At 40.5% G+C, this 26,785-nt stretch overlaps 2 protein-coding genes across 2 annotated transcripts; both read left to right on the forward strand.

Moving 5' to 3' along the window:
* Positions 1-623: 623 nt before the first annotated feature.
* Positions 624-5,814, forward strand: prdm8b (PR domain containing 8b). Its single transcript, XM_055039956.1, has 4 exons — positions 624-969; positions 2,972-3,196; positions 3,415-3,646; positions 3,896-5,814. The coding sequence occupies exons 2-4, from the start codon at positions 2,978-2,980 to the stop codon at positions 5,152-5,154; spliced, it is 1,710 nt and encodes a 569-aa protein (XP_054895931.1). The 5' UTR covers positions 624-969; positions 2,972-2,977; the 3' UTR covers positions 5,155-5,814.
* An 11,900-nt stretch (positions 5,815-17,714) lies between these two features.
* Positions 17,715-26,763, forward strand: fgf5 (fibroblast growth factor 5). Its single transcript, XM_055039714.1, has 3 exons — positions 17,715-18,433; positions 21,194-21,297; positions 26,114-26,763. Exons 1-3 carry the CDS (start codon positions 18,232-18,234, stop codon positions 26,483-26,485), a joined length of 678 nt encoding a protein of 225 aa, XP_054895689.1. The 5' UTR covers positions 17,715-18,231; the 3' UTR covers positions 26,486-26,763.
* The last annotated feature ends 22 nt before the right edge of the window (positions 26,764-26,785 follow it).

The raw sequence follows: 26,785 nt of genomic DNA on the forward strand, positions 1-26,785 counted from the left end.
ATTATACACTGGCGCCCCCTAAATGAACCCGAGCAAAGTGCAGCCAGTCAGTCAGTCAGTCAGCGGCGGCGTGGGACCCGCAGGGGGTCAAACACCCGGGATGTCCAGCACATCTGGCCGCATGCAGAGACGGCTGAGGCGGCGGGAGAGACACGGCGGCCCGGTGCCACCGGAATCCGAGTCCGGAAACCAGACAGGAAGTTGGAAACATCCACAAATTTAAATAGAGATAATGTGTTCAAATACAGAAGACAAGGAAGTCCACTTTATTTATAGGAGAAGAACTGAAGCTTGATCCCTTAAAAAAATGAATAAATGAATAAATAAATAATAATAATAATGCATTCTTAAACCCAATTGCTCTTTGATTTCTTCCCAACAACCCGCTGCTTAAATGTCACTTTATCCCAATACGACCACCAACTATTGTGATTTGAATTACAATAATAATGAACGGGGGGCGGCTGTGTGCGACAGAGAGGGGTCTTTATCCCTCCACACGTCCATAAATCGCATCTAATGACAGTCGGCCAGTGAAGAGTTAAAGGGAGGAGACGGAGAGTGACACGCCTCATTGGATAGATTATGTGCGGCAAACAAAAAGTGTGTGTCTGTGCGCCAGTCAGCCAGAGAGCACCGGGCCCCATCTGCGCGCCTCACTCCGTCTCACTCTCTGTCTGCCTCCATCCGTCCAGCTCGGTGCGCCCTGCCAGAGAGCCGGAGAGGATCTGCAGCCCTGCAGCCCTGCAGCAGCAGCAGCATCACTGTCACTGTCAGCGCACCGGGGGGGAAATGTTCTGATCGGAGCAGCCCGGGAGCGCAGCACCACCACCTCCATCACTGGCACCGCCTGCTAGTTTTCGGATTTTTAAAACATCTTTTTACCCTCGTTCTGATTTCTCAGACGGGTTTCGGAGTCCGCGCTCTCCACTCGCCTGTGGAATATTGCTCCTCTGCATCGAGGGAAAGGTAGGCTGGTGCTTCGGTTGGGCCTGATATTCATGTTCTCTTGACTTGGCGGAGCAGGAACCCGCAGATGTTTCGGCTGCAGCGCTGATTTAGGGCAGCTTTGTGCCTGGCGCGGCGTTAGCAGATGGGTTAGAGGGAAATAAAGCCCCTCGCTCCACCCGCTCCACCCGCAGCGGGTTTGAATGGGAGCGCGGCTGCTTCCCATTTTATGGAAGTGCAAAAATTAATCTCTTCTTTTATGCAAAGCGTAAAAACATTCAGCTTTTTTTGTGGGATATATATATATATATATATACATATTTTATATATACCTATATATGTGTGTAGTTTGGAAGTGAAGCATAATTTCTGCTCAAATTTAAGAACCGCTTAAACTTGCTGAAAACCAGTGCTGTGAAAATCAACTGCAAATGACTGTGTAAGCATATATTTTTTTATATAATTGTAAAAAAACAAAAAAAAAACAAAACAAAAACAATAACCAAAAAAAACTGTCTAAAATAATCAAAACAAACTTGAGAACTGCATCGCTCTGTGTGCCAATGAGTTTTAAATGCGTATTTTTTGACGTGTGCAGCGGAAAAGAACCGAACCGTGGATTAGTTCTGGCTTCTACTTTTTGCATGAAGGAACCGCTTTGCTTTTTGGAGAAGATGTTTCTCTTTTCTGGTTATTAGGATTTATTGCCGAAGAATAATAGGGTAAAAAAAAAAAAACAACAACATTGTTTTATTTTTATATATTTTATCCAATTTAACTGTGTTTCATGTCCCTCTCGTTTAATAGAGGGAGATTAGTGAGACATTATCTCTCCTTCCTGTTATTTTTCACGGCCTTTTGAATAGATATTGGCGCTGCATTAGTGCCAAATAGTAGCGCATCAGGTGCGGCTTTCCGTGCGCATTTTTAGCCTTATTTAAGTCCAGAAAATGAGGGAGGAGAGCAGCAGAGAGGAGGGGACGAGGGGCCACATGCAGCCGCCTAAACGCACACATTGTGAGGTTAGAAAGGGAGAAAAGAAATAATTAACTGGTCGTGCTGCTTTAATTACAGTCTCAGAGGGGAAAGTGCTGGATTATGGTAATGAGGCGACATACGCTGCCGCTTGTAGGAAGAAGAGAAAGGCTGGCTGACACGAAACCGCTGACTTTGACGGTCCACTTGAAACCCATTGGACATGGCCACGCCAGTGGACCTCAGCAGGTCCCACTCAGGAACTCATTTCATTTTGTTTCCCTTTCTCTGAATCGACAATAATTATTCAAATATTTTCCACAATTTTAATTTAAACCTGCTTTATTTTATTATTATTATTTTTTATTTTTATTTTTTTACAGAAATCAATAATCCAAATGTAAATTAAAAAAAGAAAATGTGTTTTTGTTAAGAACTTTGTAATCCAAGTCGAGATTATTAGAGGAATATAATTTGTTTTTAAAGGGTGCAGTGGGATGGAACAGAATAATGCAAATATTCTTACTGGCTTAAAACAATTTATTATTTTTAATTAAAAAAATAGTTTGGAGTAAATGTTACATTTAAAATTAATTATATTTATGTTAGCATTTGTGAGAATTATGAAGATTTATTTAATTCTAATGATTTTAAAACACTTAGTATAAAAATAAGCTCTTAAATAATAATAATAATAATAATAATAATAATAATAATAATAATAATAATAATAATAATAATAATAATAATTAGATTTTTGTAAATAACTGATCTTATAAATTACATTATTGTTGTCTTTAATATGCCGTTCTAAGCTGAAACAGGCCCGGATCGGCGCCATGTCACCTGATTTAGTATCGGGGGACATTTATTTATTTCCTGTCTCCAGAAACAGAACAACCTGCTCGTCTCACATGGACTGTGATTTTTTATTTATTTATTTTGAATATGGAAAACAAACAGCTGAAGTTCCCGCTCCGTTCCCGCGCCTCCCCGCCGGGTTTGATTCCAGCTCAAGTCCTGCGTGTCTTCCTCTGTGTCCCCGCAGCGTGACATGGAGGAGTCCAGCTCCCAGAAGTTGGCGTGGGACGGGGACGCCAAGGCGGTCCAGCAGTGTCTGACGGACATTTTCACGAGCGTCTACACGACGTGCGACATCCCGGAGAACGCCATCTTCGGGCCGTGCGTGCTGAGCCACACGTCGCTGTACGACAGCATCGCCTTCATCGCGCTGAAATCCACCGACAAACGGACAGCGCCTTACATCTTCAGGGTGGGTCAAACCTGCAGTGCAAACCTGCAGCTTTCATTTGGTTTCCGGTTTATATCTGAAAATATTGAAAAGGCCTCAAGATTTGAGTTTATCCCTAAGATTTATTCTTGTTTTAGAAACTAATCTTATATGAAATTACTGCAAATACACATTATGACCAGGTGGCGAATTTTAGGTGAATATATTAATAAAAATCCCTGAATCCTCATGATGTGCAGGTGGACACCTCGGCCGCCAACAGCACCTCGGAGGGCCTGATGTGGCTGCGACTGGTCCAGTCAGCTCGGGACAAAGAGGAGCAGAACCTGGAGGCCTACGTGAAGAACGGCCAGCTTTTCTACCGCTCGCTGCGCCGCATCGAGAAGGACGAAGAGCTGCTGGTCTGGTACGGCAAGGACCTCATCGACCTGCTGCTGCTCAGCTCCAGCCGAGCGCCGGCCAAGAGCAAAGGTGAGCTGACTGAAGCCCCAACTGGAGCAGCAGAGCAGGCAAGCTGGTGTATGTGTGTTTTAAGTATTTGGATAATCTCCTAACCTGCAGATTACTACTGACCCGCTCATTACATTTTGAAATGTTTAAGCATGGAAGCATCTAAAACAAACAGGACAACAGACCAGAAGGTCTCAACTCTGTCAACGTTCTTTAGAGTTTCAGATTTTCTATCTTCAAATTGTAATTTTCCATTTCTCTGCTTCCTAGGTCCATCCCACCATTCCTGTCCAGACTGCAGCCAGCGGTTCCAGTTTGAGTTCCCTTTCTTGGCCCACCTCCGGTTCCGCTGCACCAAAAGGCTGCAGAGTATTACAGAGGCAGACAAGGAGCCTGGCAAAGAGAGCAGCATAGAGCGACCAAACACAACCCCGAGCAGGAACAGCCCGAAACTCGGCCGCTCGGAAGGCTTCAGCAGTCCGCACGACAACAACAAACCCTCCACTGACTTTCACAACCTGGCGCGGGATCTGGAGAAGAACCGGAGCAGCTCACCGACAGACAAGGAGGCCGAGATCTGCAGCGAGAGCTCGGGGAAGAGAAAGTTCTCAGAAGTCGAGGACAGAGAGTCCCGAGGACCAGGCCTTTCAGTTTCCAAGACTAAGGAAGAGCTTGCAAGTTCTGCACAGAATTACAGAGGCGTGTATGGCCTGGAGGAGAACCACAGGTCCTTTTCCCCGCCGGGATCTACAGAGCACGGAGAGGTCAAGCGCAGCGCCTTCACAGAGGTCAAGAAGTCACCTCAAAACCTCAAACACCACAGTGGCAACAAAAACCTCCAGAACTCCAACTCTGAGAACAAAGACGGAGGTCGCCCGAGCAGCAACTCTGTGGAGAAGCACCTCAACATCAGGCAGGTTCTTTCTGAAACGCAGCCACCGCAGACCTCACCCATGGGCAGCGCGTTCACCTCGGTCGGCCAGCAGGGCAGCGGCAGCGGCACAGAGAGGAAGAGTGCCTTCAGCCAACCAGCTCGCTCCTTCTCCCAGATCTCATCGCTGGTGATGCCCCCCAAGCTGCTGGACTGCCACCCAGCAGTGGGAGACACCATCTCCTCCAACAGACTCTACCAGGCTGACCACCTTGCCGCCAAGCTGCAGGGTGCAGAGCTTGGCGCCAACTGCCCTGTCCCTGCTGGGATTGGCAAGCAGAACCCTTTCGTGTACACCACCGCCTTCTGGCCTAAGAACTCCGGACCTATCCAGCTTCAGATGCCCTCGGCGCTCACGCTGCTGCCTCCCTCCTTCACCTCTCTCTGTCTGCCGGCTCAGAACTGGTGCGCCAAGTGCAATGCCTCCTTCCGCATGACCTCAGACTTGGTTTACCACATGCGATCACACCACAAAAAAGAGTACTCCATGGAGCCTCTCGTCAAGCGGCGGCGCGAGGAGAAACTCAAGTGCCCCATATGCAACGAGTCCTTCCGGGAGCGGCATCACCTGTCACGTCACATGACCTCCCACAACTGACTGTTTCAGGTGATCAGAGGGACTTTTGCTGAACGAGGGGCCGAGAATCTGCCTGGATTTAAGTCCTCCAAATGATAATAGGCCACTTAAACTACAAAAACACCCCTTGCACTTATTTACACCTTGGACACGCTTTTAAAATCCTTTTTTGGTCTGTTGATTTTTCCTCCTCGTCTGTACAAAATGACATGTTTTGGACTGTGAGCGAATGCATTTTGACTTAAAAAAAAAAAACTAATCTATTTATGAAGCACTTGAATCTTTGAGAATAAGGAAGATTTAAATATGTGTAAATGTACAGTAAGTTGTATTTTATATCACGCAAATTTAAATATAGAGATGAATTACAATTGTCGTCACTCATCCTGGTTTGCACCACAACAATTGTTTTCTTTTTCATGTCTGCAATGTTTAAGGACACAAATTGGGGGTTTTTATGTGAGACTATATTTCAGAGTGCATGTAATATTAAATAATATTGATTTAAGATGCAGTCTATTCATCACAGTGTAAATAATTTGTTTTATTTGAAAAACAAAGTGTAATATTTTGTGTCATTGGGGAATAGTTTCAGTGTTTCTTCCTTTTTGCGGAAATTTACTACTTGACAGTTTATCTAATCATGTTGAATGCATTGACAATAAAATAGCTTTATTTTCACCTCTGGGATTTCTGGATTTATTAAAAAGTTTATTTTTAATTTTACACATATGCAAATCTCGCTGGCATTCTGCTCCTTGAACTAAATTTAAAATAGGTTTTAAAAATAAAATCCTCAAAATTGCAGTTTGAATCCATTTATATTTTTTATTAGATCAAAATACTATTACTAGCCTGCAATTTATTTTAAATTAAAATTTCTTTCACATAAATTATTATTATTATTTTTATTACACAATTAGAATTGATTAAATGAAAAACACCAGTCTTGTGTTTACCTCGCTTTTTTGTCGGAGATATTTTGGGAGAAACTCCAGAACAAGTCGCTGCAAAGGAAGGATCAAAAACCCAGCAGAATTAAACACACTCAGTGGGAATTAATTCATGAGAAAATGGATCATTTGTTCAAGTAAATTATCCGGAATTTTCACGTGGTTCAAATAAAATGACTAGAACATTCGGGGTGGACAAAGAAACGACACATAAGAATACAGTCTCCCTGGTTACAGTGAATGGTATTGGTTATTTTTATAATATGAAGAAAAAAAAATCTTCAAATGAATCATCACCAAACTAGCCATGGCATGACGGTATAATTAACGAAAGAAGGAGAAAGACGTCAGAACCGATAGGAAACGTTTCGAGACGCTGGAAAACTGCCGCATGTGAATAATGGTTAAATGTCGCCATCAAGTGGTCAATTCGTGCATTACATGTAAAAAATGGTCAAGCGTGTTCTTTTAAATACAGTTAAAAATATTATCCAGTGGAAATGAATAATTTTGTTCTTAAAAAATAATGTTTTTACAGAGAGTGAGTAATTTCTAACTGGCCGACATGTTGGCCTGTGATATGAATTTCTGTTTGTTTTTTTAAACTTATCATCCAATAGTGAACAGTATGGCTTTACAAATAATAATAAAAAAAAAATCACAAGAGCACAGAAGAGAAGAACATAAAAGAAGTAAAACCAAACTGCTGGTTGAGCTTTGTTTGTGTTTGGGCTGATGCCATCACATTTTTTGTGTGCATAAGATCATCCAGCATGCCCGGATCCTTCTCATAATCAGATTTTAAGTGTTTTGTTGTTGCAGTTTTTCCTCAGATTCATAATCGGTCTCACATAGGTTTGTCGCAGACATGGAGAAAATAAATAAACAGCTTTTGAGGAGGAATATAATTAAAAACATGCAAATATGGAGGACGGTAACAACAAAAGAAGTTATGTCAGCTGCATTATGCTTTTAGTAATGTTAAATAATTATGATAAAACAATGCGACTATAGGTGACAAGCCCATTTATGAATTTTACAAAAATTTTATGAAATTAGTCTTCCTGCTTTTTGCCGCACCGTCACATTTTGCTGACTTTTTGCTTACTTGTGTATTTGCTGTGTTTCTGTTTGTAAAGTGTTTGGTTTATGATGATATTCTTACTAATTTTAAATTGATCAAGTCCCACATTAGTAAGAATGTTTAATTTACCTTCTGGTAATGAGTAAAATGCATATGAACTAATGTGATTCAGTGATTAATGTTCAAATAGCAAATTTCTGTGGAAGGACTCGGGTGAGAATTCAACCATGAATCTTTATTTTAGAAGTTATGTTAAAGCCAACAAGCTGAAATAAAATGTATGAAATTGACAATTAGTTGAAACTCTGTTTACGCAATTTTTTACTCCTATTTCTGCAAGACGATTGTGCTTTGATTTCCTTTAGTGGAATTTAAAGAGGTACTTGGATAGCTCACTGGGTAAAGGTTTGGAAAATGTGCTGCTAAATCTAAATCTGAAAAAAGAACGAAATCCATCTGGAGCAGCTGAGCGACTTTGCAGAGACGTGCAGAAACCACATGAAGAAGAAGAAGAGGATCTGACAGAGTGACGAAGACGTTCACATCATGATAAATTACAGCGCCGGTGCCCAAGTCAAACAGGTCAGAGTCACCGCAGAGGCATGTGACGGATGGGAAGGGGGAAGGACAGGCACCGCCTCCACAAACCCACAAACACCCCTGTGATATTCGGGGCCCTCATGCCTCTCTGCTTGTGTCATCGGGTCACTTGTTCCCCAACTTCCCCCTGCAGACATATTTGTCTCTGTACCAATCAGCAGCCGAGCAACATGGGACAGTTAAAGTCTCTGCTGAACTGGTGCTCCCACCCATCCAGTGCAACCCTGTGAAAGTGACAGTGTCATTAAAACTTGACTTTTTTGAGCTCTACAATGTGTTATAATGTTATTCCCTAATCAAAAACATAACATTTGGTTGTGCAAAACTCCTGGGTGGGCCTAGTTCCACCTTCAAGGCACAGCTCCTCCTCAGAACTGGAGCTTTCATGGCACAGCGCAGTCCTCCTTCACGACTCCGCCACTCGGCTACTTCAGACTAGCCAGCAGTAATTAGTAAAGATCTCGTGGAACTGACCATGTGCTGAGCTCATTATATGAGCTATGTCTCAGTGCAACACTGAACCCTTTAACACGATGTTGTTAAAGGGTTAATAGAGGAGCCATGTTGATATGACTTCCTGAGATGGAGTTTCAGGTAGAGGAGGAAGTTTTAAAGAGACAGAGGCCCAATTTCAAAGAGTTAAATTACAAGGTTTAATATACATTGCATATTTATGACAACTAAAGGTAACATAGTTTCTTGATTGTGCTATAAAAAGACATTGTGTGGCTGGAAAATACATATTCCTGCTATACCTCAGAAATATAGTTTTAGGCCTTTCAGTCAAAGAGTTGGCAAAAGAGTCAGGGAATACTGAAGATGGTTCAAATTTAATTTTTGATTTGATTTTAAAAAATCATTGCAATATTTGTGATCCCAAAGTGTTCCCAAATAAAGTCAGATACATAATCTGGGTCTGGCCAAGGCAGAAGAACTCGAGTTTTTTTATACAATGTATGTAAATATATGAAACAAATTCATATTTATAACCTTTTATTGTTTCTTTTATGTTCACTCAAATGAACAATTATTCCGAGGCTCGCAACATGCAGTCTAATTTATGCAGTAATGACATTTACTTTTAATATGTTACAGATATGATACACAATGTCTGCCAGCAGGGGGCGCATTCGAGTGTGAGGAGAGTCACATTCTGCTCCTTTTGGGGGCGGAGCCAAATGTTTGACTCCTCTCACTTTCAGTTAGTTTTTGAATTTAATTCCTCCCTTACGTTGACAGTCAAGTGACATGGAAACTTTACAATAGACTAAGAGTAACAGGAGTGGACAAACTTGTTTCCAAAGCATTTACTAACTCAACCAAACTTTTGACTTTACAGAGAGCTTGGCGGTTCAGGCAGCGAGAGAAATATTCAGATGAGGACTCCTAGGTAGCCTCTTCATACACACACACACACACACACACACACACACACACACACACACACACACACACACACAGACACACACACACACACACACACACACACACACACACACACACACACACACACACATATTTTATCTGTTTTAAAGTTAGTCTTCAGGCTTGACACGAGGTCAGCTCCTCCGGTTGCTGCCTGATTACTGCTGCCTCATCATTACTTATTGATGGCCTAAATATACACAAACACCGTCGTCTCTTGTGGACTATTTCCGACCCACAATGCACTCAATCTACAGGTCTGCTGACAGGGACAAATTTACACATAATGTCCGTTCTGCGTTTATCCATGTGAATCCATATAACAGAATGTCTCTGGTAGACGCTGCCTGGTTGGGTCTGACTTCTGTTATAGGCAAACAATGTTTTTTCTCGGAAACTCTCACTAAAGGACCACCTTTTAGTGAGAGTTTAATAATTGAAATATTGCTTAGCTATTAGCAGACGCTCTGCTGATAGCGTTTAGTGATTCTACGGTACAAAACAGCAGCATATCTTTCTCAGTAACGCTTGCATTCACACAAAAAGACACAGGCATGCAATTTTATTTATATAAAAAGTCACTGTTTAATATATTTACATTTTATTTGCTGTATAACATACATAAAGAAAATGGGACGTACTATGTGTTTTAAAAAAAATCTCACAGTTTGAATTAAAAAATATGCCTTAAGGCCTCTGAACTTTGTTGTAGCCTCATTCAGAATACTGTAGGTATACGTTTGTCTTATTAATCCAAGTTTATCAATCTGTAAAACACTCGTATTCCTTTATCATGTAATCATAATTTATCAGTCTTTTTCCAGATTGCTAAACAACGGACATCAAAAACACACAAGATGTGCTACAAATACAAAAAAAGCATCTTAAAAGCTGCAACTTGCTTGTCTAAACTGAAACCATGTTTACACATTTCTGCTTCAGAGAAGCTGCTTTGCTTGCCGTTCCTCATTTGTCATTCAGAGACTCGGCCTGATGACACTGAAGGTGGTCGGATTACTTTAGTGCGCATTCTGCTGGTGAGCCTTGGTCCTTTACTCCTTTTGAAGTACATCTCCATGACAGCCACTGCATACAGTTTTCTTAGAGGCCGGGGCAAGCATGTTGGCCCCCCACCTACCCAATCCCCGCCTCCTTTTCCCCCAGCAGCTCCTCCACCCCCACACCTCCCTGTCATGAAAGTCAAGCCAACTTTATCAGTCAGTAATGACCGGAGCGCCAAGCCACTCTTTCACTCTTGGCTCAAGCGTGAAAGACTTCCTGGCTAAAACTGAGAACGATATCTCACTCATGTACAGCTGGCAGCCGTCCACTTCAAACTCCCAACAGCACCGGAGACGCACACCGAGGTGCTTACGCAGAAAAACAGTCGCAATTTCACAAACGACTGACATAAAAAAAAAAACTGGACCTCAAATGTGTCACAAGTATGAAAAAAAAATCAAACAACAAAATGAAGCATCAGAAAACAAAACACAATGCATAATCGCACAAATATTAAGAATGATCAAAATGACAAATTTAAGCAGATAAAAAGCCAAGTGGTGATAGACATGTGGGAGCTGCAGCATGTGGTAAAGTTTTCACTCCTGATTTAAAGAAGCAAATAGTTTTTGTAAATCTCAGGCTTTCAGGCAGCTGGTTCCAGAGCCGAGGAGCAAAGAAACCAAATGCTGTCTTCCTTTATTTAGTTCTAGGCCGGGAACAGAGTGAGCACATCTCTGATGACTGGACGGGTCTCCAAGATTTAGACTTGAAATGCATTCATGTCAGGGATCTTTCAGTACCTTAAAGATCATCAACTAGGTTTTAAAATCTGTTCTTTTACAAACATGGAGCCGGACAGGATGAAGTGATCCATGTTCTTGGTGTTGGTCAAGACTCTGGCAGAAACATTTAGTCATTTCCTGTTTTTTCTATATGAAGCTGGAGAAGATTCTGACCAACCCACTCATGGAGATAGTGGACACACTGACTCAGTGACACAAAAACAGAGTTTTGTTTTAGCATACAGTAGAAATTGGCAATTGGAGGTGTATGATGCTAAAAAAAAAAGAGGAATGGATCTACTTTAGCATAGTACCAGACAATCTTGTTCAATTTTCTAAGGAGTTCAAAGGAAAATGTAAGTTATGTCAAAACAAAAACAGAAGCTTAGCTTGAAATGTCCATCAGTCAATTTGAAGCTGATTCAAATTGAACATCTGACTGAAATTTCAGGTTTCAATTGAAGCTCGAAATTTGACTCAAGTCACATAGTTTGAAAGACAATCAAATAAAACAAATTCTTTTTTTTTCTTTTAGCAAATATGAATATTTTCTTCATTCTAACTAAACTCAAGAAAGATTTGGTCTGATTTAACTTCAGACAATGAGGGAAAAAAATGAATTTGTTGTATGTAAATATCTGGTTTCAGCTGCACAGGTTAGCAAACTTTGACATGTTGTATTTAGTCGCATTGTGTGAAAACGCAGCCATCACTGGAATGTTCAGTTTGCTACCTGCGTACGTGTCGAAGTGCGACAAGCTCTGGCTCGGGTTGTAGTTCAGTCATCACCTGTAAAGTCAACACTGCATGCTGTCTTGGTTAGACATGTCTGGCATCCAGCAACAAACAGATCGTATTTTTCTTGCTTATATTCAAGAGCAAAAACCGAGAAGCACAGAAATAACACTTGGACGATTTAACCAAACAGTTAAGTTCCTTTAATTGTTTTTAATTTGAGCTTTGCAGTCAGGATCTGTGGAGCAGACATGCTGCATCAGGGCCAGTCAGATCTTCTTAGATGTTTGTTGTTTTAAAATCTTTTCTAGTCATCCAATTATTGCTAAAACTGTTGGCAGATGAATAAAATGCTGTGAAAAGGTATTTTACCCCCTGACAGACTTCTTAATTATTTTTCCTTTTGTCACGCTTAAATATTTTACATGATTGAACAAATTTCTCTATCAAAGTTAACCTGAGTAAATACAGAGAGTGACAGTTTTGTCACCCCTCTAAAGAATTACATTTGATTAAACACATTTCTTTTGGAGATACATATGAGTTTCTTGTGAGGCCCAGTAGTTGTGCATCTACACAACTTCAAGATGTTCACATTGTTTTTAGATTATTCTACAATGTAAATTAGAGGATTATGATTTATATTTGAAAAAAAAATCATTTATGTATTGCAGGTTGTGTACAGTCAAATTATCCATGTCTGGGGTTTCTTCTCTTGCACAGAATTGAGTTTTCTTAACATTTTTCACAAGAACACCTCCATGAGTAAAGAATTGAATCAAAACAACCAAAAAGAGCAACTTCCTGCAAAAAACCAGGCCCAGTTTGATGATCTATGCATTTCAGAAATCATGGAGCACTGTCTCTGAAAATTAACAGTGGATAACAATCAGAATTTAAAAATTGTGATAAAGAAACTGATGCACATTTATAATGGAAAAGCAGCTGGTGTGGTACAATAAGAACATCACATTTAACGGTGCAACATCCATATCTTTTGAAATCATTGTGTTCCTTTTGGGATTCCCTTATTTCTAAGACTTAAAGAATGAAACCGGATTCTTTGTCAGAGGTTGAGATGTCCTTTCTCTCAGCCCAGAGGGATGGATGTGGAACAGACATTTTACCACTCGGCTCCCCTTGCAGACAGGTGGCATGTCTGTAACAAGTGAACAGGTGTTGCTTTGTGGCTCCACTGAGACTCAGCAAACCGAAAAGGATGAAGTTCAGTTAAAACTCCTCTTCTAAGCTCAGGCTTTGCACTTCAGATACGTCTTCGGACTCTTTCCCCGACGATGTGCTTTTCTCCCAAGCTTCTCATGTCACAGACGTCTTTCATGGCCAGACTGGAACGTCTGCAGGGGAACTAGCGTCCCACTGCAGGTCAAAGAGCTCTGCAGAGGGAGCGGCACCGCCGGTGGCGATGGCCGGCTGGCCGGCCGCTGCAGGCGGCAGGCCGGCAGGTCTCCAAAGGGTCCGGCTGATGATGGTGGGAAGCACCGAAGGAGCCGAGCCATACCGTGTTTGGAGAGCCAGCACAACTTCTGACATAACATCAGAGTCAACATTAGTTCAGCTGGTAGCGATTTTGTTTGTGTGTGGCCTCTTCACGTCTTCGTTCTAGAGCCAAGCAGTTTTCTAAACACTGTAAATCATATTTCCAACATGAAGGGAAGTTGGCTGAAGCCCCAGCAAGACACCCCTTTAATAAAAATGAAAACAAGGATGAAAAAGGAAATCGGGTGGCACAGAAGATTTTCATGGAGGGTAGGGAAATGCTCAACCTTTTTTCATTTAAACAAGGATTCTCATCAACAAAACTGATCTAAATATTATTATTGCCAGAATAAAGGAGTCAAAGATCTATATTTGAATTAGGAACCAACAAAGGCAGATATAGGGATATAAAACATCGGTAAGTGTAATGCTACATGTACTAAAACCACTGAATACATTTTAAAATAAACTGAATCAACATTTCATTTTCAGATTTCCTTCAAGACATCCATTCATTCAGTTGAAAGATCTTCTCCAATAGCTCATGCTGAACTAAAGTCCCACCTCCTTTTGGAGGGGACTCACCTGGGACTCCAAGTCAATTACAAAGAACTGTTTGATTATGTACATTGATTTTGTCTTTCATTAAAAAAAACCAAGGGCTCCAAAATGCAGCAGATGACCTTTCATTGGCTCCCTATTTACTATTTATTCATGACTGATAACATTAACATTTTTGAATTCCTCTTCTTTCTGGAGCAGCTTGGAGTTGTTATTTACTTGTAGACTCGGATTGGTGCCTTTATGATTCTAGAAATAAACTAGATGAGTCTTGTTTTGTTTGTGACTTTTGTCAGAGCTTGCAGGGAGCCATGCCTGTCCTCATATTGATTATTATCTGCAGAGCCTGCTGTCTGTTCATTACCGACTCTATGAATCTGCTGAAAGCTGGGATCAATCGAGCGGAAGAATCAGTCAGGACCATCCATGTTTATGTGACTCGGGGGGATTACCTCACTGTTGCTGGAATGGCCTCAGAGGAATGGCTGACCGTTATAGAACAGTGGGACTAAACACTGCCCCGCTGTTTACATAAAAGGTAAAGCAGGCCCGGCCCGGCCCAGCCCTGTGTGCCAGAGACAATTAGGCCCCTGTACCGGCTGTAATCCACAGGCGCGTGAGCTAATCAAATTCAGACATTGCTGGGCCCCTTAAAACAATGAGGGAGGGATTACAGAGAATGCATGCCAAGATAGAAAATGAATAAGCATAACTTGGACTGATCCTCAGACGGATGCTTGAAGATGTTCCACATTTGAGGCTGTGCTGGATTTTTTTCCATTAGCTGTCATTTTGAATGATGAGGTCATAAAACAAACCCCTCATAATCTATTTTAACCCTTCAACTTTTAAATTGATAATGACATACTCAGTTGATTTCCCTTCTTTTTGAAGGAAAAGCTTAATGAAAAGCTTAAGAAGCTGAACAGAGAATCCACATTGTCCTGTCACATCAACATAATACAACATTTCTGCAAACTGATTTTCTTTTACTTCTTTCTTCAAAATAAAGCAGAGCAACTCATTTGAGAAGACAAGGTGAGATGTATTGTGATGGTTTTTCCTCCCAATACTTTATTTGAAGAGCATCAAATTAGGGAAACATGATCTTCAAACCAATCCAATCCTTCCCACATGGCAAGACAGGAAGGTTCTGATGACTTAATAACCTTATATTATTTTTTATCATGAAACAGAGAGGCAAGGCACAGACAGCTGCTCAGGTTGTACATATTTAAAGTGTTAAAAGATGAACACATAAGGCTCATGAATGAACAAAACCAACATGGAGCACAGACAGCGACACAGACACTGAAGGCACAAAGAACGCTGCACAATCCAAAGAGAATCTGCACAAGCAGAGACGCTGAAGGAGCTCAGCAAACAGGTGAGAGAGGAAGACAATCAGACCAGACACAGGTGGACCGAATGAAGCCAATGAGCAGCGAAAAACTGGCAGATGGAGCGGAATGACAAGAAAACATGAAAACATGAGCACAGCATGAAGCAGGACAAAACACAACAATAAAGCAAGAAACTGAACATGAGGAAATAATGTGGCAGCAATGGAAACAATAAAAATGTACTAAGTATGAGGAGACCATTAGAATATAAATAAACCAGAAGAAAAAGATCAAAATGCAAACACAAAACACTGTAACGCCCAGATGCATTTGATCTGTATCATTTATCCACTAGTGGTTCCCTGATAGGGGAAATATGGTGACCAAATCATAAAAATGTTGAAATCATTTCTCAGAGTGAAAAATACAGATAGGAAGTTGGGAGTCAAATTTTTAAGAGCTGTCCACTTCCAGTCAATTCACACGACTGAAGACAGAAACCTGTGCAAGGATTGTCTTAACCGCATCAATCTGTACAAATTCGGACATAATTTTAGAAATATCCTGCCAGTTGACGTTCAGATTTCTGAAAAATCAAGAGAAATGCATGAATGAACCCTCCTCCAGTCCAAACCTAAAGCACTAATGTTTTCGGTTCAGATGAAAAGTTTTTTTTATTATTATTTTTACAGTGGATAGATGCTTCTTATTTATTGGCTGTGCATGTTGGCAGAGTGTGTCTGAAGCCCAATAAAAGTAAGACAACTTTTTCTTTCCATTATCAATATTCAAATGTTTGATCTGCATTTAAAATCTTTACTATTTTAGATCCAACCAAGAAAATATAGAGTTGAGCATCACTGACAGGCGCAGGTGACCCTGGGTAATCCTCTAAGCAAATAATCTCACTACTGTTGGAATAATAGTTCATTTACTTGTCTCAGTATGTTTGTTGTGACAGTAGATGAATTAGATTAATTTCCTCTAGAACATAGAAACAGCCCAAGAGATAATCAAGCATATTTCTGCATCTGAAGTCATGAAATTATGACTTTTTGCAATCTATCAGATAACAGGACTGATAATAATAAGAATGATTATGAGAACAATTTAAAAAGTAAAAAATAAAGATGTTCAGATCTGCACACCTGGCCTGTGGCTCTGCAAGCTGAGCCTGATTGGACTAAAGTACCCAGATGAAGGCATATCTCTTTCTGACCGTGTGCGTGTGAGTGTGTGTGCGTGTGTGTGAGAGAGAGAGAGAGAGAAGACAGACAATCCAATTTGTCTGAGCCACAAAGGAGTCCATCATTATCTCTCAGCTGCAGCTTATCAAACCATTTATTTGCCGCTTTCGAAACTTTGGTTTTATTTTTGTGAGGAAAAAATTTTGTGTCGATTTATTTCAGAAGAAATTACAACATTATATAAGTATAAACGTGATTTGTGTATATATATCTGTATTTATACACATTCATTCGCATCTTGCTGGAGCTAAAATCCTGTTTCCTGTCTGTCAAACTGTGATATCCATCTTTGGGGTTTTTTCCAAATGCTTGACTAAAGAAATTTTGTCCAAATTGTGTGTTTGAAATGGGCAACTGATAAAGAGCACGGAGAATTTAACAATTTAAACGAGTTCTTATAGCAGCTCTGTGATGTGTCGACATTACATCATGTCTTCCTTTTGGTTTCAGAACCATTTTATACCAGAATGATTCAGTTCTCAGAGGACAACAGCTCTAGAAACTGTAAATGAGCAAAGAATTTTAATAACTTTATAAGAAAGTGGCACATTTCTCAAGTTTTAAATAATTTGCGCTGTTGAAAAGCAAACACAAGTCCATGAAAAGGGAAACGTTCAGGTCTTTGTCCTCAGTTTTATCTCAGTGATCATGTTTTCAGACCTACTAGTCAGTCTTCATCACTTGTTGTTGAGCAAATGTGCAGATCTTAACCAGTTTTTAAGAACTTTGATTTAGATATTTACTTCTGCAACTTTTTAATCAAGTGACATCAAACTTTAGCACATTAGTTTAATTTTATATGATTGAAGAAAAGAAAACTCTTTTCTAGATATCTGTTCATGTACAAATCTTATTTAATTTTCACCTCTCTGGTAAACATCGTCCATCTGTAAGTAAATTAATCTGAGTGTGAATCCAGCTGTTCTGTTTCTGGTATTAGAGGTCTGTTAGAGAACTTTAGTGAAAAGCCAGAACCGCCAAGTCCCAGGTACACGGCAGGCAGGTCGGTGGGGAATTTAAAGGATGTTTAGTTTTAAGACAGCCTCCCAAGCAGAGGCGGTCTGAGCCCATTTGGTGCCCTGGGCAAACCCAAGTCAGAGCTCCACCACCAAAGAGACACAACTTCACCAACTCCAGTTAGAAGATATCAATTTCCTTCAACTCACAGTTATGTTAATCAAACTTGAAACCAAGGCAATTATACTTAATGTCTCTGTCACTTAAAATCTGAATAGAACAAAAAGTTTTTCTAATGTGACGAGGTAAAAAACCTGAACTGGAAGTGAAACAGTATTGAAGACTCTGTAAAAATCACCACATTCATTAGGAATGGCTGTTTAACTGAAGCATTAGGTTTTTATTCTGTCCATTCAGCTCTTCAGCAGCCGGTAAAACATCACAAAGCCTCAGTGTTTAAACCCATCTCTGAGTCAGAGATTTAAACTTTTCTTTATAGGTAAAAGGAGGTGAGACGTTCGTCCTGCAGCTCCGGGGACAAACCGACCCACTCCCGTTCAAAATATTTAGTCTCTGTGCGTAAAATGCTGCGTCCTGGCGCGGAGGATCTCTGGGAAAGACCTCCGTGTCGGTGGAGCTTCCTTCACGCCCCGCTGCTGTGGGTCGGTGCTGAGCAGGAGTGGCATCTCGGCGACAAAATCCCGCTGAAAGAGCGTCCTTTTGAGCTCAGGCATGCATGAAGCTGTGAGCTCACTGGCGTTATAAATATCCCCAGCAGAAGCACCGCGGCCGGGGTAATACCCACCCGCGCCGCACGCCTGTGCGCGCAAACCTCCTGGGTTCTTGACCTCTCCACTGGATCGGTTAAAATGCGAAACGCGGCGTGGTGAGAGTCTCCTGCTGGGAAGAATGAACGTTCCTCTCTGCTTTCTGACCTTCGCTCATTGGATTTGCGCCGCGGCCGCAGCGCAGCGCGCCTCTTTGCTCCTTCAGGAGGGGACCAGCTCGGGACGCAGGACCTGCAGGCTCTACTGCAGGGTTGGCATCGGCTTCCACCTCCAGATTCATCCCGACGGCAGAGTGAACGGCAGCCATGAGCCCAACCAGCTGAGTAAGTCTTCCCCTGCATGCACAAAGCAGCTTAACTATTGAATCTTAAACGTCTGGACGCGACTCCTCTTTATCCCCCAAGTTTCCTGGTTATGTTTTCATGAATGTTATTCCTGTAAGTTGGAACAGTAATGGTTTCCACAGGAGTAGCGGTGTGAAATATCTCAGCACAAGTCATCAGGTTGACGAGCCTCGTTTGTGTCCGTCCGGGATGTTGGCAGGTAGACTATTTGTGGAAGTAACAGGTGCAGCTCTGAGGCGCCGGGATGTGCGCGGCTGCAAATCAGCGTGACTGACATCACAACAACGCGACTCCACTGCGCAGCAAAAAATAAATGCTGCTTAAACAAAAGGGTCTGTCTGATAAAACTTTAACGCAGAGGAAGTTAAACCTCCTGATTTAAAACCCTTTAGAGTGAAACGCGGCATGATGGATGGAATAAGCCACAAAATCAATAATCGATGGATATGATGTTGGGCCTTTTGGTGGATTGTCTGCAGGTTGCAGCAATAAATTACTCAGCATTTATTCCCAAAGATAAAAGTGAGGACATTTTTGTCTAATCAGAAATGCAAAACCAAGTAGTTTAGATTTTATTTTTAAAATCTAAGCAACAATATATTGTTGTTTAGATATTGTTGTCAACAATATATTGACATTCATGAACAATATATTGTTGTTCACCCAGCAGGACAACCACCCTAAACATGCAGTCAGAGACACAACTAGATGCTTCAGATCAATAGAGTAACCTAGTCAAAGTACAGTCCTAAATCTAATTGGGAATCTGTGGTGAGATTTGAATATTGATGCTCCCCATTAGGGGTGTAATTAAAGATAATTTTAGTAATTGATCATTTTGACTACTAATCAATTAATTGGATTGACCACTTCAGCAATTTTATACAATATTAGACAGACTAAAAGGTGCAAATAAATGTATAATTAAATTATTTTTTTAAACAAGAAAATAAACATGTTATTGCCTAAAATACAATAACACAGCATTCCTTTTGGTTCTGGTTAAAGCGTATTTGCATACAAAGGTGTTTTTATCCTAAATGCAAAATGTTTTCTGTGCTGTTTTAGCTGAAATTCTGCTCTGAATATATTGTTCATTTCAGCAAATGGCCTTTTTTGCGTTCTCCAGTTAGCAATTAATCGATTATGAAATTAGTTGAGGTTTATTCCAACAATCAACTCGTCATGATTCTTTTGACGAATCCGACTAATCGTTTCAGCCTTTCCATCCAATCGGACAGAGGTTGAACTATTCTGCAAAGAAGAAAGAGCAGAAATGTCAATCAAAAGACCTGCAGCTGTAATTTCAGCAAAAGAAAATTCTGCAAAGTTTTTGCTCATGGAGCTGAATCCAAAGGCATGTTTAGATGTCATGTAAAAGCACATAAAATCACATAAACACAGATGCTTAATGGGTCAAAACATAAAAAATATTTAATGAGCATGAATTCTTTTGTAAACCACTGTGTGTGTCCTGGTCAGAAACCTGTAGATTTGTGTTTCAGGTTTTATTGAGGTCTGATGAAACAGGCGACGCTCCCTGTGGAAGCACACGTGTGCCTTCATTTCATGGTCTCTCTTCAGTGTTGTCAGGTTACATCGGTTTAAATGCAGCAGCCATCTGTGTGTGTGTGTGTGTGTGTGGGTGTGTGTGTGTGTGTGTGTGTGTGTGTGTGTGTGTGTGTGTGTGTGTGTGTGTGGGGGTGCGTGTGTGTGTGTGTGTGTGTGTGTGTGTGTGTGTGTGTGTGTGTGTGTGTGTGTGTGTGTGTGTGTGTGTATGCAGCCTGACAGGCAGCAGATGAACACGAGTCAGGATGTTTTAAATTTGTAAGTTTGAATGAATCTCAGAATTTAAAAAAATGCAGAGAAGAAAAAAAAGATTTTTTGTTGCATTCTGTTCAGTTTCTACAGACAAATGCTGCTGGTTTGTTACAGCAAACTTATTGTTTTTAAGATATGATCTGATTTTTTCCTCAACAACCCACTAGACACTAGAATACAACTCAACTTTTATGTTTTCATCATATGCATTGCTTTAAGTTGCAAATAAAACACAAAATTCTCCTTTGTTTCAGACCAAATTAGTCCAAATGAATAAAAAGGAAAACCTAAACATGCAAACATGAAACTTTAATCACACAAAATATTCAGTTGTTCCAGTTTTATAGAAGCTTTAAATATAAACCTCACAACCTCAGAGCTCATATTGAGAGGCATGAAAATTTGGGACATTACTCATGACAAACATTTGGCTCACAGACATCTTCCTCAATCTTCCTCTAAATTGAGAAGGTGCCCAGACTTTTTGTCCATATTTGAAAGCTGAAACTAATGGGACAGCACCAGCTATAAGGATTGATGGGGAATAGAAGAGGATGGTGTCATGATTTGACTGCTTTCGTACCTGGGAGAAGTTTAATTGAGGTCTTTCTCTCAAAATGAAGTTATTCCATAATGTTCATAATTTATTTTTCTGCACAACAGTCAACTTGTTTGTTCCAGTTGCTTCTGTATGTAAAATACTGAGAACGCTTAACCCAAAAATCCAAACTATCCATTTGAAGCAATGACCAGTACTGATGTTTAAGCTCTACTGTTGCTTCAAACTGATTTCAAAGTGAAGACTAACAGACTTTTTAACGTGCAGCTGAATCGAATAAAAGAGCTGAGGTGAGAGCTTTGGAAATAAACTGATTTTATTGTCCTTCAGTCGTCCAGATGTGGTCTTTGTCTTTCCAGGTGTTCTGGAGCTGATTGCGATTTCTCAGGGCGTCATCGGCATCAAAGGGGTTTACAGCAACAGATTCCTGGCCATGAATAAAAGAGGACGGCTTCACGCCACCGTAAGGACTTCACACACGCCACAAACTCCTCGCATGTTTCACAAAACAGCTTCTGATGGGAACGTTGTTGGAGCATCAGAACCCGATTCCGCTCACCTTCCCAGTCCTCTGGTTAAGATTCTCCGATGTCCTCACCTTCATCATCCTCTCTAGGCCGCAGAAAACCACCTCAAGTGGAAGAGTGTCTGTTTTGCTTCTCAATCATTCATCATGTTTATCTTCTAGTCACAGCGCTCTGCATAATGCATCTCAAGATTCTGTTTTTAAAGCTGAAACGTATCAGCAACCAACTCCTGACCAGGACCAGCCGCACTGCAAAATCACAAAAACATTTGGTCTAGATTCCAGTGCAAATGTCTCACTATACTTGCATTAAGACAGAACTAACTTAAACATAACTTTTCAGCAAGAAAAGTACGAGTTACACAGGCATATTATTTCACTTACAACTCAAAATGCAAATCTTTTAGCATCTAGCATTCAGTTCACATTTACCCATATATTGGTTGGTATGTGTGTAAAATTTCCAGCATAAGGTTAGCTTAGCCTTTGCTCATGAAACGGTGTGTAAGACAGCCTACAGTGGCTCTGTGGATGTGATATGCAGCAAATAATGCAAATAGGAGCAGCAAAAAGGTAAAACTTCACCGCCAGTTGTTTTTCATCAACATTAAGAAAATATTGACCCTACAATGATGACTCCACAATATTTCTCTGAACAATGATTTGGAAGTTTATTTCGTCTTATTTCAAATGTACCAAGATATTTGCTCTATAACTAGATCAAAGATACTTGGTGAGACTTTGTGTTTTTGTAGTGCAGCAGGAATACTTGCTGTTCTTTTATCTAACATGAAATCATTGCCTGTTCTTCCTTCATGGCTACAGCGGAGCATCCTTTGCTCCTGAAACGGTTCTCCATGGAATTCCTTCCTGACGGATCTATGTTTGTTTTATGAGTTTGTGCTGCTTGGCATCTGCAGCAGAAAACCACAGAATCTGACGTAAGCATGTCATAACGCTGGCGCTCTGCTGTAATCTTTAGCTGCTGTTTTGGAGGTTCTTAAATCCCCCCGAATGCACAGCAAGCTGAAATCTTGCCGCAGCAGCTTGGCCGGCCGACCGGTCAGTGGTCAGAATCACCAGCAAGTCATTTGTGGGAGCCTTGGCAGGCGAACAGATAGAAGCGACTCCCAGTTAGCGAGTGTTAATGGGAAGAACAGATTAAGTCCAGTCTGGGACGTCTGATAATATGCAGCGGAGCAAGCCACGGAGTGAAAATTAATATGGCGGGTAAACAATCAGCTGGAGGGCAGCGGGCTCAGAGCCGGACAGTCTGCTGAGAGAGTTGATGCCCAGCACAGGCGACTTCTGCCGCTTCAGCTCCTCGTACTGTTTCAGGAAATCATGTCAGTGGGAAGGGATGAGCCGTTATTCCTCAAAGTAAATACTCACTTCCACTTTTGGGACAATTTGAATATCACAAGCTGTGCTTCCATCAGAAATGTGTTCAGAACTCTGTTGATAATGATGGAAAAAAACCTCCCACAATTTAATATGCTGTTTCTGTTAAATACAAAATGTAATTAGAATCACTCATGAATAAATTTGTTCACACCATAAGTCATTGAAAAACACGCAGACCGATCATCTTCCTTCTATTTCCTGTCTTCTTTTTCATGGTTTCCACCAGTAGTAACATCCAGCTGTTGATCAAGTGACTCATGTAATGGTTCAATTGCAGTTTTACACATGCATCAATTTTGATACGGCTGAAAAACCACTTCATCCTAGTGCAAAAACCTTTTACAGAAAAACGTGATTTAAAAAAATAAATAAAAGTATGTTCTTCCATTATTTCAGGATTCCACTTTGCATAACTTTACGGTCAATGGAAATGCAGCTGGAGGTAAAAGAAATTTCTGTTACTGCTTTACTAGATCAGAGATTTATTTCTTTCTGTTTTAGCCTGAGGAGCCGAGAGCTCTCCGATAAATATTTGCAGAAGTAAAACTCTAATCTGGTGTTTACAGAAAACCTCTGGCTTCACAGTCAAGTTACATTCTTCATCCTCTGCATTCGTATCTTTAACACCAATGATAAATCTAAGCTGCAACATGAGACAAAGAACCTCAACACCAGAGAGCCTAAGTTCAGATAAGATCAGATGTGAAGAAAAACATAATTAGACAAGATTTGTTGAGTCATATAGGTTATATGAAAAACAACAAGACTTTAGCTGTGTTTCGGTTGACCTTAAAATTTCAGAATTTTCAATTATGAAAACAAATAGAAAAACAGCAATTTGGAAAAACTAAATTGGTGATTTTTGGGGGCTGAAGTGAGATTATTGTGCTTTGCAACGGTGCGATGAAAATATTTTTTTTCACAACAAATGACTCATGAGATCAACAACTGGATGTTGCTACTGGCGGAAATGACAAAGAAGAGAACAGGAAATGGTGGGAGGATGTCTTTTAATCACTCATGGAGTGAATAAACTAATTCATGTGTGATTTTAATTGCTTTTCTGTTTTAGCTCTTGCAAAATTGTGTTTTTTCAACATTAGCACAATATCAATGAAGTTTTTCACACATTTTTAATGGAAACGCAACTAACGTTAGATGAAACATTGTAAGATCACCTGAAAAATTATTCGATTAAATGGATGAGACAAGCGATGAGATAATGAATGACAACACCAGATATTTTGAGTTGAGATGAGATTAAACTGAAATAGGGAGATTGATGATTTAAAAAACATTAAGACTAGACAAGATGAGAAAAAGTGAGAAAACACCTAACCAGGCATTTGATGAGATTACATAAGGTGAGTCAAAATTAACAATATTAGGACTAAAATTACAAGACTTCACAAGAAGAAATAATAAGAAAAAGATAAATTAATATTTTTACGAAATTAACCTTTATAACAGCAACATTTCTCACTAGGCTTGGGAAGAAAAGGATCAGTTCACGTTTTCTCTGAAAGATGCTCCCATCAACTCCCAGTCTACTGCCAGATGGCAGAGACTGAAAAGATAAGTGAATGGGGCAGAGGGGGTGACATCACACATCATCATAAACCCAAGCTGATTTCCTTTGCAATGTTTGATGAAATAAATTCATTAGCAAGAGCTTGTTTGAGCAAAAGAGACGTGATTGTTTTCATTCTATTTAGATTCAGACATTGATACCCTAGAAAGAGGTTTTGTTATTTTTCTCCTAGCTGTGCCTGAAAATCAGCCACTTTCAGCCCTAAAGATGATGCATTAGACTGTCAGGGTAACTTTAAATCATCTCTGTTCTGCAGATGTAAATATAAACACAAGGTAAAACTTGTGGCTCGTGGGAAAAGGTCTTGAGGAGTGTGACCCTGCTTTAGGATTCAACCAATCCTGGAATCCTGGAATCCGCCTGCAGCTAATGAACCGGTGAAGGCCAGCAGACGTGGCGTTTCTCCTCTGCGTATGTGCCTGCGTGTGAGAGCTCATTGGTGCACACTCCGGCGGCTTTGTTTCCAAATGTCGAAATACCTGACTGGTACCAGAGCTGGTATGCTGCTCGGTTCTGTTAAACCACCTCATTCCAGCTGCAGCGACGACTCTGGAGCGCCAAGCAATTTTCTAATCATCTTTAAAAACAACAAGCCAAAGGAAGCATTGGTCACTTAGAAAAACTCAAAGGATTGTAGGCTCTCCTGTGACTGGCATGTTTACCAAGCGCTGGAATGGCATCATTTTCTGCTATGCTGCGCTCTTCAGCAAAGCAGAACTGCTTATTTTTCTTCAAAATGCCATGAGGTTCAACAAGAAAAGTCAAACCCCCGCGAGAAGGAAAGCATCTGTACATTCTGAAAGTTTCCCATCAGGGATATTCTTGGGTACAGCAGGGAACACCTAATGGGTTTGTTTCTTTTCTGTGTTGTTCTCTGTTTTCTGAGAACAGAACAAGTTTCTCTTCAAGGTTTTGGTACAATTTGTGAAACATTTCCACTTACTAAAGTCAGTCATTTGTGGGGCAAGTACAGATATGCTTGGAGAATGTTTTATATACAAAGCTGGGATTTTTAATATGAATGCAATAAATACATGTGATCTAATCTAAGATGCAAACCAGATTACACACTAATTTATCCATAACAGGAAAAGAGAAATGAACTCAAGCACTTTAATATAGAAGAAGGATTTTAGCAACCATTTCCTGCTAATTGTACACATTGGTTTGTATAAAAAGCAGGAGTTTTGGCCGTTTGTTGCTCAAACTTTCTGCCACATGGGCAAATATCTTAAAGTCAGAAGTGCTCTAGGCCCCAAAAATGTGATTAAATGAAAAAAAAAGAACAGATTTTTGATCTAGTAAACTTTAAACTATACTAGCAACATGATGTATTAATTATTGTAGATCCAAAACATAAACAGGGTTTTGCAGAATTATATCAAAAGAAAAAAACATGCAGTTTACAGATTTGGAGGGAATGTTCACTGGTTATTGTCTTTTCTGCTCTCAGCAACAAGTATAAGATTTTTTTTTTTTTATGTTTACATTTAGCTAAAGTTAAATAATAGCAGAACTGGCAGCACCTGGCAAACATTGCCAGATATTTACAATGAACAGAAAATAAATAAATACTTTGTGTTGTATTTAACATTTTCTATTTTAAGAAGAGTTTTAAATTGAGTGAAAATGACAATAATTAAATAAATTCAGTCTCCGAGAAGGAGTCAAAGTGTTCTGCAAACAAACATTTATATTAAAAGGCGACTTGTTTGAACTTAAACCTGCTAATGCTTTTTTATTTTCTCTCTTTCACAGGAATGGTTCTCAGACGACTGCAAGTTCAGGGAACGTTTCCAGGAGAACAGCTACAACACCTACGCTTCTGTAATCTACAGGAACCAAAGGACCGGTCGGGAGTGGTATGTTGCCCTCAATAAGCGGGGGAAAGCTAAAATGGGCTCCAGTCCACGGGTCAAATCCCAGCACGTCTCCACCCACTTCCTACCCAGGGCCAGCCTGCATGACTTTACCCAGAAAGGCTTCACCATCACAGAGCGGAGCGAAGAGAGGAGGAAAGCGCCACCACCGTCGCCCCCCAGAATCCCAGCCGTGATCTCGAATGCCCCAACAGGACCAGTCCAGAGACGCAGACAGGTCAAATACTGGCCCAAGTTCAGGTTCGGATAAGTTTGCAAAGGAGGGACCAGAAGAATAAACTTTAAACAAACTGGACAAAAGTCATTTCTGATGCTCCAGTCATTCCAGGATTCCATGTAGCATGGAAAACAAACCCAAAGTGCTGCCAGGAACTGTCAGCCTGACGCTCGGATCTGTGTTGACGGGTGGAAGTTTTTTTTGCACTTAACTCTGTTTTGCTCCATCCTGTTGTACATCATCGCTAAAGTTCTGGTTATGATGCTTTTAAAGCAAAAATCCTACCTGAACACATCAGGTAACAAGTTTTTGTTTTTATATTGAATGTTACAC

This window comes from Poeciliopsis prolifica, unplaced genomic scaffold (genome assembly GCF_027474105.1).
Source record: "Poeciliopsis prolifica strain line A6 unplaced genomic scaffold, Auburn_PproV2 SCAFFOLD014, whole genome shotgun sequence".
Taxonomy (NCBI): domain Eukaryota; kingdom Metazoa; phylum Chordata; class Actinopteri; order Cyprinodontiformes; family Poeciliidae; genus Poeciliopsis; species Poeciliopsis prolifica.

Bases quoted from the DNA above. Each gene is read 5' to 3' on its own strand.
- prdm8b (XM_055039956.1), top strand. From the start codon at position 2,978: ATGGAGGAGTCCAGCTCCCAGAAGTTGGCGTGGGACGGGGACGCCAAG. The intron at 3,197-3,414 runs GTGGGTCAAACC...CATGATGTGCAG, and splicing joins CAGCGCCTTACATCTTCAGG to GTGGACACCTCGGCCGCCAA. The intron at 3,647-3,895 runs GTGAGCTGACTG...TCTGCTTCCTAG, and splicing joins AGCGCCGGCCAAGAGCAAAG to GTCCATCCCACCATTCCTGT.
- fgf5 (XM_055039714.1), top strand. From the start codon at position 18,232: ATGAACGTTCCTCTCTGCTTTCTGACCTTCGCTCATTGGATTTGCGCC. The intron at 18,434-21,193 runs GTAAGTCTTCCC...TTGTCTTTCCAG, and splicing joins CCATGAGCCCAACCAGCTGA to GTGTTCTGGAGCTGATTGCG. The intron at 21,298-26,113 runs GTAAGGACTTCA...TCTCTTTCACAG, and splicing joins GAGGACGGCTTCACGCCACC to GAATGGTTCTCAGACGACTG.